Here is a 13,970-nt window from a genome sequence, read left to right as displayed (position 1 = left end):
AGATTTGAGCATAATGGTGCAGAGATGATCCGACTGTATTTAACTTTTTAAAACACAAGTAAGGTTGCATTGCCCCTCCCTCTTTGACCCATCTGCAAGAGGCTCTCCCTGCTTTCCCATTCATCCATTGCCTTCCTTATACATAGCAGGACATTCTTCTCTCTGTTCTCTCTATGTTCTTCCCTCCTTTTCCTCGGTATGCTTTTCTTTCATCATATACTAGTGAACTTTGCTTCTGTGAAGTCCGTTAGAATTACTGCTAAGGTAACTCAGGTGACATGTTTGAAAGATTAATCATGATGTAGTCTTTGAGCATGCTTTGTAGCCACCACCATAATTACTAGAAGGCAGGGACTATAAGAAATGTTTGGGGATGCAGAGGTGAAAGGGAAAATCAGATAATTTAGCATTAAATCTTACAAAGGGGATGAAACAACCTTCACAAAGAAAGCTATACAGGGTCAGATTCTCTGGTCTGTCTGGGCTGAGCTTAATGCAAGTCTGGTGAGAGGGGACAAAAATAGAGTTAAGCTATCACTTCACCCCGCAGGTCCTGGGCCTGTCTGGTTGCCAATCCAGTCTCCAGCATAAATAAAGCCTACCTCAGAGCTTCTCTGATTTATGCTAGCTGCTCTTGATTCCAAAAGGGAATACTGATATCCCAGCCATGCCCCTTTTTCCCTGACCACTCCCATTGTGCTAGGAGTCAAGAGAAGAGTGGCCTAGGAGCCACTGCATCATCTCTATACAACCAGAAGATTCCCTAACATCAGTGAAATCTTAAAGGGGCTGGTTAAGCCAGCATTAGGCCTCCACAACAGTACAAAGCAGTTGGAGCCTGTCTGAGGATATAACTCATATTATAGCAATGAGAGTTTAAAGAGTGAAATCACTTTGAACCTCCAAATATTTTGATTCTAGACAGTGATTTTTTTAGTGTGTCTGGCTATTACAACTAGTATGAACAACCAGTCATCCTATTTGTTATTTATGAATAGTGCTTCTTTTTTAAAAAAAATTAAACAAGCATGAAAGATTCAAGCAAAATGACAAGATTCCTTTGTAAATAACCTTTTGTAATGTCAGTTTCTTCCAACTGTAGGAATTATTTTCGAGACACCGATACTTTCAACACAAAGCTCATACATATTTAGATCGAGATTTTTAAGTAACAAAAAGGAGAGGGAATTAAATGGAATATAAAATACCCTTCACTTTGTATGTAGTAATAGTTTGTGTTAAACCTATCAATCAAAATAACTTTGTAGTTCTACATCTCTTCCTAAAACATACTCCACTTAACACTTTATTTGGTACTTATTGTGAAAACATACATAACTGTCTTAAATTAAATAAAGAATATTTGATATAAAGGTTACATAATTAAAATATTTTAAGTTCCATTCAATTATTTTAAAGAGTTATTGATGTGGATAGCCTACTCACACCATACATGTTTTTCAGTATCCTCTTGCCTGTCTTTTGTTTAGTTTTCATGGAAACAGCCCTTGTTCATTACAAGTTCATCAACTCTTATTCCATATTCTTCTCCTGGTGCTATAGACTCTCCAGACACCAAAACTGATAGGTTGATTGTTTTCTATGGGACTTCTCATAGAGTCAGGGTGTTTGTCCTGGAAAGGTCTGTCAGGAAAGGTGACTGAACTAGGCCCTAAAATGGCAGCAGTTCCATTTCCAACCAGATATCCTTAGTAATGAAGAATGTGGGGAAAATATAGAATAGTTTGTAAATCTGCTGAACAATTGCTTCCAAATTGAATGTTTTTAAAATTTTCCTTGAGGCATCAGCTTAAATTTACTTATAATGTAAGTAGCATCCACAGGCCCAATAAGGTAAAATGGGAAGGCTGACATTGTAAAGGATTTGAGGTTCTTATTGGATAGAACAATCTTTCTGGATTTTAATATTTCACTAATGCTCAATAAATACCCTAAACGGTTATGTGTTGATGTGTGTGGTCAGGGAAGGGGCTTAATTTTTGTATTTTCCTTGGGGGAAGAAAAGGACCCTTATATTTAATTTATTATTTGAGTGGAGATAGGAACCTGCAAGGAATTGTAGTTTTCCTAAGAGGAATGGTGTCTCTATGGATCCTTTAATTAATTCTCTGTTGGAATTCAAAGGATACCCGGGAAAAACAAAATTTGAAAATATGGTTGTCACAATGAGAGCAATCTCTCTGTTAACCCAGTTGGGATAATGCCTTTAGGGGATTTGAGTACTTCATAAGACATTGCATTTTTAATCATATTCCTATTTTATTTTTAAAATTCAGTATCTTATGAGGTATCCCACTCTCCCAAAACAACATCCCAGTTGTATTAGCACATTATTCTTTGAGGGAGATGGCTTCATAGTGATATCCACATTTCCAGGTGTCCCTTTCTCCCATGTTCCCTTTGTGTTATCGTTATTGTTTTATTATGATTAGATTTAGCTATTATCTAGCACTTCTCATCTGTAGATCTCCAAACACCTCACAAAGGTTGGTAGATATCATTATTCCTATTTCACAGAGTGGGAGAGTGAGTCACAGAAAAGTCTAGCCACTTTCTTCAATATCTGAGTTGAAATTCCAGTGCCCACTGCAGCTTTAGGTCTGGTGGTCCTGTTTTAGCCTTGCACAGTGCAGAGATGACAGTTCCAGAAAGTTTAAACCAGTATTGTTATTTCACACCTTTCAAATGTTAATTGTGAAGAAGAAGTAGCTCATAACTATGTTTCCTACTATGTTTTTCTGTTAATTTTATTACAATAGAAATCTAAGTTGTTCATTCATTGTCAGATGCATGCAGATATCTTAGTGGTATAGAGAATATAAATGTTATAAACCATCTTCTTGAGATTGATTTCATTTGTTTATCTAGTTACTTAAATGTAGTCCTTCTTTTTTTCAACTAGGAAAAGCCTCTTGTGTTTTATTATCATTGTCTATCTGAGGGTTTATTTTTCTTATGAGGACTGACAAAATAAGTGTAACAGATTTTAGTTGACTAATACATAGTAACATGATATAACCCTCAGATACATTTCAGTGTGGCTAGGTAGAGTTTTACCAACCTATTTTCTTATTTCGCAGTAGATGTTTTATAGCAACTTTGCATTCTGATTGTTCAGATAAAAACCCTTTGCTTGATTCTCATTACGTAACACTATCTCTCTCTCCCATAATCTTCCTGTACGTCTTCCTAATTTTCAACCCTCCAATACTCTTTGTAGCAAAACACAACACTTCTGTCTTTAGGAGTCAGTTAATTTAGCCTAAATGAATACTTTTGTAGGAGCATTATTCTGTACCTGTCTGTTCTCATTGCTATTATATTGTTCCCAATTAAATATTCTGTTTGTAACCATCCACGATGGACTAGTCAGGAGGCTGTCATTTGACATATCTATGTCCACTAAAAGTTACAGAACTGACGGGGAGGTCCAGACTTAAGCCTTGGTTTTGACTATAAATTGGTATATATTTGTAAGAGAGAAAATATTTTCTTCCTAGTAATTTGTATTGTTTTCTCAAACAAGGGAATTATTTTGCAGTAAGGGAAAGTTTGCCTGATTCTTTTGCATGACCATTTTGCATGGGTTTAGTGATTGATGAAATTAACTAACCATACTGTACCTTTAGAACAGTGGGGTACACCCCAAACACTGTTTGTTCTTCATACTGCATTCAAACCATATTTCAGACCTATTAATTATAATTAATACTGACACAAACTTTAATTTAGGTAACAAGGAAACAAATGTATGGACATATTGGAAGATGATAAATATTGGCAATATAATATGTTCTTCACACTGAATGAGAGCTATAAATACTGGATCTATCTTTCTGTCTTGTTACAGGTTTTTCATTATTCTTACACAGCTTCATATGTGATTTATAACATACATACAAGGTAAGTCATTTTGTTTTTTCAATACAATATGATTAAGTTTCAATGTTTAAAAAAATGTGGTGGTATTAATGTGTTCAAGTAAAAATGTTTACATTTTTTCAAGGGAAGTTTGGGAGTTAAACCCTCCAGAAGTAGAGGATTCAGTTTTACAGTATGCAGCATGGGGTGTAGAAGGAGAGCAACTGGTAAGAAGAGTCATTTAAAATGCTATGTTAAAAATTGTATTGTAATAGATTGTGCTAACACTCCACCCCAGCCAGATTACTGACCAAAAAAACCGAAAAAAAACATAAAGGGAAGTTTCTGTTATTGTAGACTTATTCAGACTCGGGATTATAAAACCTGCAAGGTCCAGTCTTGTTGTTGCTTTTGACCCTGATTCATAAATTCATGTTTTTAAGTCTGTTCCTATTCAGCCAAACACTTAAGTATGTGCATATGGATGGACTTAAGCATGTGTTTTAAAGTTAAAGTAATTTGCTTAATTACCAGTAATTTGTTGAATCACAGTCTTTTGCCAGGATTAGGTAACCTTATGAGAGGACTAGGGTTGCAGATGAAAAAAGTTTTCAGGTGCAAAATCTGTGAAAATCTTACATAAAATGCAACACATTTGAGACCCAGAGTGGATCTGACAAACAAAATGAAAATGCATTTGTTTCAGTTTCTGTGTGAAATTATTATAAAGGTCAGTTAAAATCCATAATAACAACAATACTTTGCACTTCTATATTGCCTTTCATCCAATAATCTTAACATGTTTTACAAATAAGTATTAAGTTTACTAAATCCCACAAAGTAAGCAAACAAGAAAAATCTTGATTCGAGAAGCAGCATTTATGTTAATCTATATTTTTGGGTCTCTTATGTGAGTGGGTGCATAGAAGAGGAAGATTTAAGGAGAATAACGAAAACTCAATTCTCAGAATGAAGAAATCACACAGTTCTAGTCTCAATGATCTAATAGTCTCGTTACTGCCTTTAGGCATGAGCCTGCAGCCTCTTCATGCACGGAACTTAAGTGAGAATTCTGCATGCAGATTGGTTATAAATTGGCCATTTGGAGAGGATAACCTGTTGCTTGTGTCATTAATCAATATGGTGGGAATGGAGACTATGCCTCTGGTTGGGATCCATCGCATTAAGCACATGGGGGTAGGAAGCCAGAAGTAATTACATTAATCTGGAACATGCTTGGCATTCTTTAATAATTAACCACACTAATTTATCAATAACCAGTCCATAGTGACAAGATTGACGATAACAAATACATAAGCTATTTACTAAGCACTGCACCATGTACATGCTTATCAGGGAGGTAACGTGTGTTTAAAACTTAGTAGGAATTTAAGTGTGTCATATTATTTTTTAACTGCAGTTCATAGGAAGATTTCCAGTGCTGCACTGTGCAGTAGATTAATGTGTTAGAGCATAAACAAAAAACTGTAGGTGATGATTGCTGCTAAATCAACATTATGTGTTCCTAAAATACATCAAAAAGAGTGACACATTTAAAAATTAAAAGTTAGAAAAGTAACAGCATGGAATATAGTTTGCCTAGATTGTCGCATTATTTTATACAGACTAGGACAGGAGCTCAGAGGAACAGCTATTATTTGAGTTGTGACATTTTTGTGGTAAAATTGAAAAAAGTTTGCAGACAGTTTGGGAGAGCAAACTTTTACTTAATCAATTAATATACTTTTCTATCATATAGCCGTTCACTTGGAAAATTGTCTTGGAGCTCACTGTTTCAAAATGCTATTGTTATCTCTATTAACAATGAAGACACCAATCCAAATGCCCTTAGTTTTATGTGTCATGGGGTGTAGGGGAATCTGAGGGGTTTTTTGAGTCTGAATTCAGATTCAAATTTTGAAAAGGATCTCTTGATTTGTAACTTGTTTTTTTATAGCACCCAGCACCACAGTGATAAGTGCTTCTCAGGTAAAATAGATCAACATAAAAATATACCTAATTAACTTCATGGAAGCATGTGCTCTTCTCATTTTTCTTGAGTAGTGCTCTCTTTTTGTGGGGGAAGGAGGGAAGTACCCAAATCCAGTTATGGTAGGAAGGCTTTATCAAAGAGGAGAGTCTTGTGATGTGCCCTAAAGGGATTCAGACACTGGACTGGTCTAATTTCTTCAGAAATTCTTTTCCTCAGCCATCTCCCCTCCAACATTTTGCATCAATAGAATTGAAACCTTTGGGGGTCATCCTTCAACTGGTATTATATTGTTATAGTTGAACTGAATGGAACTCCATGGAAGTCATGGGAGCTGACTCTGCTCAGATATCCCCACTTGATAATTTTTATTCCAGTGACATGGGGCCAGATTTTAAAAAGTATTTAGGTACCTATATACGTAGATAACCCAACAGGGAAATTTGCAAAAACTCCTAGGTGCCTCATTTCAGTGGAAGTTAGGCAGCAAGGCATTTTCAAAAATCCCATGAAGTGTCTATCTCCATCTTAAGGAGCATAAGGTCTTGTATACATGGGGCAGCAATGCATATTGGTAGTGTGTGATTTCTAAAGCTCATTAATATGTTGCACATTAATTGATCCACGTAGACCATGCTGGTGGAATTAAAAGCTCCCTAGGGGCGTGTCAACATAGAATTGTTTCAAATAGTACTATGTTAAAGCGCACTAGGGAACTTTTAGATCACACCAGCAGGGTGTGAGGATCTCATGGGTCAGGAACCAGGTTCCCAGGCAACATTTGCATCCCAACCATCCTCAGGCATTTGCTAGTTACTGTGGGCTGAGTGGCTAATATAACCCTGGTTCCATCAGAGGCACTACCCCTGTGTGTCTTGATTGGAGGAGCACCCAGCCCTGTCAATTGGTCTGGATGTACTATTTAATCTAGAAGGAAGCACAGGAAGTTGTCCGTAAAACTGGATGACTTCCCAGCTGGCTACTGCATCAAACCCTGCCTTCTCACCTGACTTCTGAGCTGTGCTATCCTGGCCTGTTGTTGGCTCCTGCATCCCTGACGTGTTCTTGTTTCCTGCCCCGGTCTCTGACTCATCACCCCGGCTTGACTCCCAACTCTGAATCCAGCTCTGGCCTTTGGTCAACTCCTGACTCCTGCTCTGACCGTTAAGGTTAACCACCCAAGTACCAGTTGTGATAGTTTTCACAGGCCACTCTAACTCCTCTGGGGTTTGCTCCATGGGGAATGATGGAACCAGCAGAGCTCCCCCTCCCCAAGGAGTGCCAGAATCACTGGAGTGGGTTGTCCACCTTCAGGCAGACAACCTAGAGATGCGGGTCCAAATGACGCAGCTGACAACCAGAAACCAGATGCTGTGGGAACAAGTACTTCAGCTTCCCTCAGAGAATGGTGTGCTTCAGACCCATTGCCCTCCAAACAAGGAATGTCAATTCCCGTGATAGAATGCTTCGCTGGGAAACATCAGAGCTTCTCAGGGCCCCCTCCTGTTCTTACTTCACCCACAAGTTTACTCTTCCCACCAAGCCAAGATAGGCCTGGTAATTAGCCTATTGACCAGGGAAGCATTGCACCGGGCCTTCCCCTCACTGGATGGTGATAAGCCATTGCTAACCAACTAGAATGCCTTCCTACAGTTGATCTCAACAGTCTTTGATGACTTCCATCGCATCCCCTTGGCCAAGAGCACCCTATGGAAACTCTGGCAGGGGCAAAGTCACAGCTGCCTCCTGTGCCGCACAACTCTGTTGACTCACAACTGATACAGAGAGGAACAAGGTGTTCCCGCTATAGCAATTCTGATAGGGCTTGCGGTAAAAGGCTAAGGACGAGCTGGCCTGAGGAGAAACCCCATCAGGATTGGATGTCTTCATTGACCTTGCAATTCAGATCAACAATCGGTTGTGTGAGCAGCAGGAGGAAAGAAGAGGGTCATCGCAGCTGCCTGGCCCGTGCCCCAGTTATCACATCCTGCACAGCACACTGAGCTGATGCAGGTAGACATGGCCCTTCAGCAACTGAACAATGACATTGCCTTAACCTATGCTTCTATGGGAGTGAGCCAGGCCACCCCATCTTCTTCTGCCCTATGGGAAACCCAACCCAAAGGGATGTGGAAAACAAGCAGGGACAGGCTCAGTAAGAAGGGCTGGCCTGGGTGTCATGACAGGGGTATACTCCTGAGACCCCAGCTCCAGTCTTCGCCAAATCACACATCGGTTCTCACCACTTGATTCCATACCTTCAAGTGCTGACCTGGCTGTGCATTCCTGGACAATCCTGACAGTTTCCTATGCAATGGGCCCCCTTTGACTCATGAACAGCTGATAACTCTATGAATGTGATGACATCACAAACCCTGAAAATCCCCTTAGAGATCACCTCTGCCCTGGACTCAGTAAAGTCCAGTAGAGACAATTGTCTCAGTAGAGACAATCGACAGGTCCCTCCTATCCTGTGGACCAGTGACCACAGAAACCATGCCTTTGGGGGTTACCATTCAGGCACCCAGAAACACTGCATTTACTGTGATCCTCTCCGTGCATTTCCCCTGAGCCTAGGCATCTCCTAGATGACCCTCCATAACCATCTCATCCACTGGTAGGAGTAAAGGGTCAGTTTTCCCTTGGAGTTCTGCTGATGGCATTGTTTGGTTCAAGCATGTGGGAGGCACATAACTATCCTTAGGGGGACTCAGTCAGGGATGACTGGCCTGGCAGGGTCTCCTGCCAACTCTACACCCCAATTCCCTTCTAAATATGGTGACTTTGCTGATGTATTTGAAAAGAAAAACATTGATTCCCTGCCTCTACAGTGACTACAACTGCCCTGTAGACTTGCAACCCAGAGGGAAGAGTCAATGTGGCCATATTTATGCCATGTCAGAGTCTGAGCTGGCCACCCTATGCATATACCTCCAGGAGAACCTGGCTGAGAGGTTCATTCACTAATAGACCTCACCTGCCGGGCCACCAGTCCTCTTTGTAAAAATAAAATAAAAAGTGGCAGTCTCTGCATCTGTGTTGACTACTGAGTCCTGAATCAGATAACAATAAAGAATTGATCCCCAAACCATTGGGCTGTGTGTGTGGCCTGAAAGTTCATGAAACTAGACTGGGGAGCATATAACATTGTCGCATCAGAGTGGGAGATGAATGGAAGACTACCTTTACCACTATGGCCATTTTGAGTACCTTGTAATGCCATTCAGTCTAACAAATGCTCCCACCATGTTCCAACGTCTTCTCAATGATGTGTTTTGGAACATCCTGGACCTGTTTGTGGTAGTGTATCTTGATGATATACTCGATGACAACCCTGAGCAATATAGTGTACATGTCCAAGCCATTCTGGAGAGACTTGACCAACAAGGCCTATATGACAAGATGGAGAAGTACACACACCTTCACCCATATCTTCACAGAGTTTCTGGGGTTTATCCTGTCTTCAGAGGGTATCGAAATAAGCCCATGTAAGGTAGTAGTGATCTGTCATTGGGCAACACCCTGAAATATCCAATATCTACAGCACTTCTAGGGCTTTGAAAGCTATTTCTGTCAGTTTATTCCAAGGTTCTCTGAGAAAATCATACCCCTTACCTCTCTGCTCTGTGAGAATACCAAGTTCCTTTGGTCCCTGAGGTCCAGCATGTCTTTGAGCAACTAAAGCTCACATTCACCACCACTCCCATGCTAGCCCACTCCTGTAGCACATAAGCTTTTATTGTCAAAGCAGACACCTTCAACATAGAATTCTCAGCAGTGTTCTCCCAAATGTACAGTACTCAGGAGGTACTGCATCTGTGAGTCTTCTATTCTAGAAAGCTCATTCTTGTGGAGCAAAATTGTGAAATCTTAGATAAAAAAAACTTCTGGCAATTAAAATCACCTTCAGGGAGTGGCACCCCTACCTTGAAAGGTGCTAATTATCCAGTTCAGGTTTACGATGACCGCAAGAACTGTTCATTATGCAGGGACAAGGTCCTCAATCAGCAGCAACTTTTGTGGGCCCTATTCTTTTTCCCATTTTGACTATATCTCCTACTCCCTGGGATCACAGAATGACAAGGCTGATGCACTGCTCCAAGAGGGAGAGTATTATGTTAACCCAGAGGGGTCTAATCAAGAGACCTCCTATATCTTTAAGCCCTAAAACTTCCTTGGCATGATGCTCTATCAGGATCTTCCTGCCCTAACCCATGCAGCCTCTACTGTATGGACTCCCCCCCTCCCCCCCCCCCGATGAACAGGAAACTATAAACAAGGAATCACATGCCATCCAGAATGGGCATGAAGGGATGCGTATACATTTCCCGCAGACTCCCACGAGTTGCAGTTCTGCTACCGTGCCATGATTTCCCCTTGGTGGAGCATTCCAGTCACTCCAAGACCAAGTACTTAGCATTTCAATTTCTTTTGGTGGCTGTGAATGTAAATGACAACACAGGCATATGTTGCCTCCTACTAAAATGATTGTTTTGTAGAAGCCTAATAGCTTTTCTGTCAGAATTTCGTGCCCTCAGCAAAATCCAGGATTATCAAATGCTATGATTGGAGATGAGCTGTTATTGTGCTTAAAGGTAATTCAGGTTATCAGTATAGAGAAAAACCCATTATCTTGTGTGTAGAAAGAACAATTTGTTGCCAGTATATTAATTGTCTATTCAGCTTTGCCTCTTCCAATGTTTAGAAAATATTAGAAAACTGGAAAAAATGCCCTCTCAATCATCAAGATGTAAGAGGAAAAGGAGTACTTGTGGCACCTTAGAGACTAACCAATTTATTTGAGCATAAGCTTTCGTGAGCTACAGCTCACTTCATCGGATGCATACTGTGGAAAGTGTAGAAGATCTTTTTATACACACAAAGCGTGAAAAAATACCTCCCCCCACCCCACTCTCCTGCTGGTAAAAGCTTATCGAAAGTGATCACTCTCCTTACAATATGTATAATGTAAGAGGGTTCCCAAAGCAAATAGGCCTAATATGCCTAAGATTTTACCTTTAAAACAAACAAAAAACAAAAACAAAACAACTCATCCTATTTTCATGAGCCTTTGTACTACTTTCAAAGCCTTCTGCCACTTTACTCTGTGTTCAGCTGGGTTTGTCCTAGCTGTAATGCATGTAGGTTTATTTTTCCTTCCTGCCTGACAGTGATTTGCATGTATCTGCTGTCACACTACAAAACTTGTAGATGTTTCAATTATTCTTTGTGTCACTGTATTAATGTGAGAGACTATTTATAATTTCCTTCCTCTGCAGAATGTGAGCTCTCATTGTGGTTGTTAAAGCATTTTTTCTACACAATAAAAAGCACCATCTCAAACAAGTCTACTGAAATCATATCTATTTTCAATTATGATCTGGTTATAACCTGAAGCTTGTGCCTACTTTAGCCAATGAGAAGTGAGTGGGACTGCTCATACACTTAAAGTTAGACATATGCTTAATGGGTGCTGAACTGGTGCCTTAGTGCTCTAATTGTGGGAAGCTTAATTTACTTTATCAAGTAATCTAAGTTCAAAGTACAATTAACACGCAATTTGGTAAACTCAATTTTTGGAAGAGATTTGCTTATACATTTTATTTCATCATAATTAGTACCGTGAGAGACTTGACAAACCCTCCTGGCAAAAATGCTTCTATTTTAAAAGGGGGAGGAAAAAAAAACCCTGTTCAAGTTTGTGATACAAATGGGAGCTTAATTAATGATGATGAAGTAAACTCCTAAATAAATATATTAAATATGCTATTTCAATTCTTATTTTTCAAAGTCTTTTCCTTTTCTTGACGTGCTGCATTCTTAGATAAAATAACCTAGAATCACATACTGGAATATCAAAGCCTCTTTTTCATCCTCCCTTTTAATCCTAATGAAGCAAATGACAGTAAGAATGAGAACAGGACAAGGTGTGTTTTTTAATTTATGCTGAAAACCAAAACATTAATAAGTGTTTTAATGTGATGTCAAATGATTTGTAAATTAAAATGTATAGAGAGGGCCCAGCTGTGCAACCCCTGTCTCACATTGGGAGAACGTATCAGTAGTCACTTAGACTTCAGTAGGGTTACTCATATGATAAATACGTACATGAGTAAAGGTTGTCCAAATGGTCCCTTAATGAATCTGGCCCTGATACTAGCAGGTTCTGGAGCCAGCTACCACTGAGGCCAATGAGAAATGAAGAGAGATGGTTGTAAAATGTTGTTTTTTCCCACACATGGAAAAACTTCATCTTTTCATTGAAAACCAAAAATTTTCAGTCAAAAATTAAAAGCTTTCGGTTCTCAGCGGAAAAGTTTTCAGCCAAAAACCCAAAAGTTTTCAGACTGTGGCTAGAAAATGTAGGGCATTGGGGGTTTTAATATTTCTGCAAAAAGTCAGGTTTTTTCTGTTGAAAGCAGACACTTATTGCAAAACAATCCATTTAATCAAAAACCCGATTTTACATCAGATAAAACATTTCACCAGAAATGTTTTGATCAGCTATAGAAATGAGGTTGCTCCCCATTGTGCAGGATGGGGCTATTTGAGAACTTTTCAGTGTAAGTCGAGAGATGCTAGTCTGCTGGATCCTGATTTTGGTAAATAACTAGCTGCACTATCAGTTATAGCTTTTCTGCTTGTCAGAGGCCCAGCCTATCTCTGAAAGATTCCATAAGGGACAGTGAGACAACTCAGGAGTACAGAGTAACTGGGAGGCAGATTATCAGTCAGGGAAGCACCTGGGCATGATAAAAGGGTAAGGACCGTCAGTTAGAGGAAGTTCCTTAGGGGAAGAAGCTCTAGAACTGGGGAGCGCCCGGGACTGTGAGTCAGACAGAAAATGTGCTCCCAGGGCCAGAAGTCCAGGTTAGGCAGCAAGCAAGTTCCTAGGGCAGAGAGCCTAAAAAGGGATGCTGGAAACAGAGAACTCGCTGCAAAGCCTACTGGGCCAGGAAGCCTTGAAGACATGTTTCAGGAAAGGGAAGAATTCTAGTGTTGGAGTCATGATGGGCTGGCAGCCCAAGGGCTTAGTATTTGGAGCTGCTCTTGAGAGACTTTTGTGTCTCCTGACTTCAGATGGAGACTCCACCTAGGCAACATTGAGAGACCTGAGGTAAGAGCAGAGGAAGCACCTGGGCAGAGGTATATATTGAACTGAAGAGAGGTAACAGACTGAGACTGACTGAATCCCTCAGCGAGGAAGCTGAGATAGGAAGGTATTGTGTATGTCTGTGTACATTTTTTCTCTTAAATAAAGGAGACCTTTGCGGAGGGTCCTCTTGAATAATCAAAGCTGGTCTGGACTTATTTATACTTTGGGTGGAGAGAAATAGAGGCAGGACTTACCTGTAGTGCTGTTCCTGACCAGAGGGGTATGTGCTAGGATGACCTCCCTCACCTTCACACTGCTGCATTTATTTTCTACACCAGGGCTGGTTTTGTGTGTCCAGAGTAGACATGGGCACTAAAATATTTTCTTTGATCTAGCACTTACAGAGAGTAAGACTAGAGCTCTTCCTACTACAAAAATGCTTCTGAATTACTCACGCATGTGTATTGTAAAATATAAATGTTTGCACTCCAATCAAAACTCTAATTCAAACTGTTCCTCAAAAGGAAAATTTGAAGGATAATTTTATTTCAGATATTCTACTGAGTTCATCTCCATTTTTCAGTGATTAATTTCTGCTGTCTGCTTAGCCTAAAAATAGAGGAAGAGAAGGGAGGAGATGTGTTCTAGATGTATTTGCTGTAGTTTAAATGGTATTCCATATTAAAGGAAGCTTGCTGCATTTGAGATACAGAAATAGAGAGAGTGACAGGCAGAAGGTTGGAAGATGGGTGAGAGACCTGTAATTCCCTTACAACAAAGGGCAAGGGTGGATGGATTGTTTGTTACAGAATGAGCTGCTATATCAGTAAACTGGTTAGTGATCACGCATTCAAACTAGTGTATCTGTGCAGTAAACCTGCCTGAGTGTAAAATTTGAAATACAGTATATGGGCTGAGGTTTGGAAAGTTACATGTAGCCAGTCCTCTGAGAGTAATTATCTTGTTCCTGAGCTATCAGAAAGAAAATGTTAATTTGAGAAC

The 13,970-nt window shown here is 39.9% G+C and overlaps 1 protein-coding gene across 1 annotated transcript in view; it reads left to right on the top strand.

Moving 5' to 3' along the window:
• The window catches only part of DPP10 (dipeptidyl peptidase like 10), a 434,888-nt gene that overhangs the window by 338,083 nt on the left and 82,835 nt on the right, over nucleotides 1–13,970 (top strand). Inside the window, exons 6-7 of the mRNA XM_077829757.1 lie at nucleotides 3,872–3,924; nucleotides 4,028–4,109. Of these exons, the coding sequence (XP_077685883.1) occupies nucleotides 3,872–3,924; nucleotides 4,028–4,109 (135 nt within the window). The remainder of the gene's footprint in view (nucleotides 1–3,871; nucleotides 3,925–4,027; nucleotides 4,110–13,970) is intronic.

This window comes from Eretmochelys imbricata, chromosome 11 (genome assembly GCF_965152235.1).
Source record: "Eretmochelys imbricata isolate rEreImb1 chromosome 11, rEreImb1.hap1, whole genome shotgun sequence".
NCBI classification, from domain to species: Eukaryota; Metazoa; Chordata; order Testudines; family Cheloniidae; genus Eretmochelys; species Eretmochelys imbricata.
This window is presented reverse-complemented; position numbering and strand designations above follow the sequence as displayed.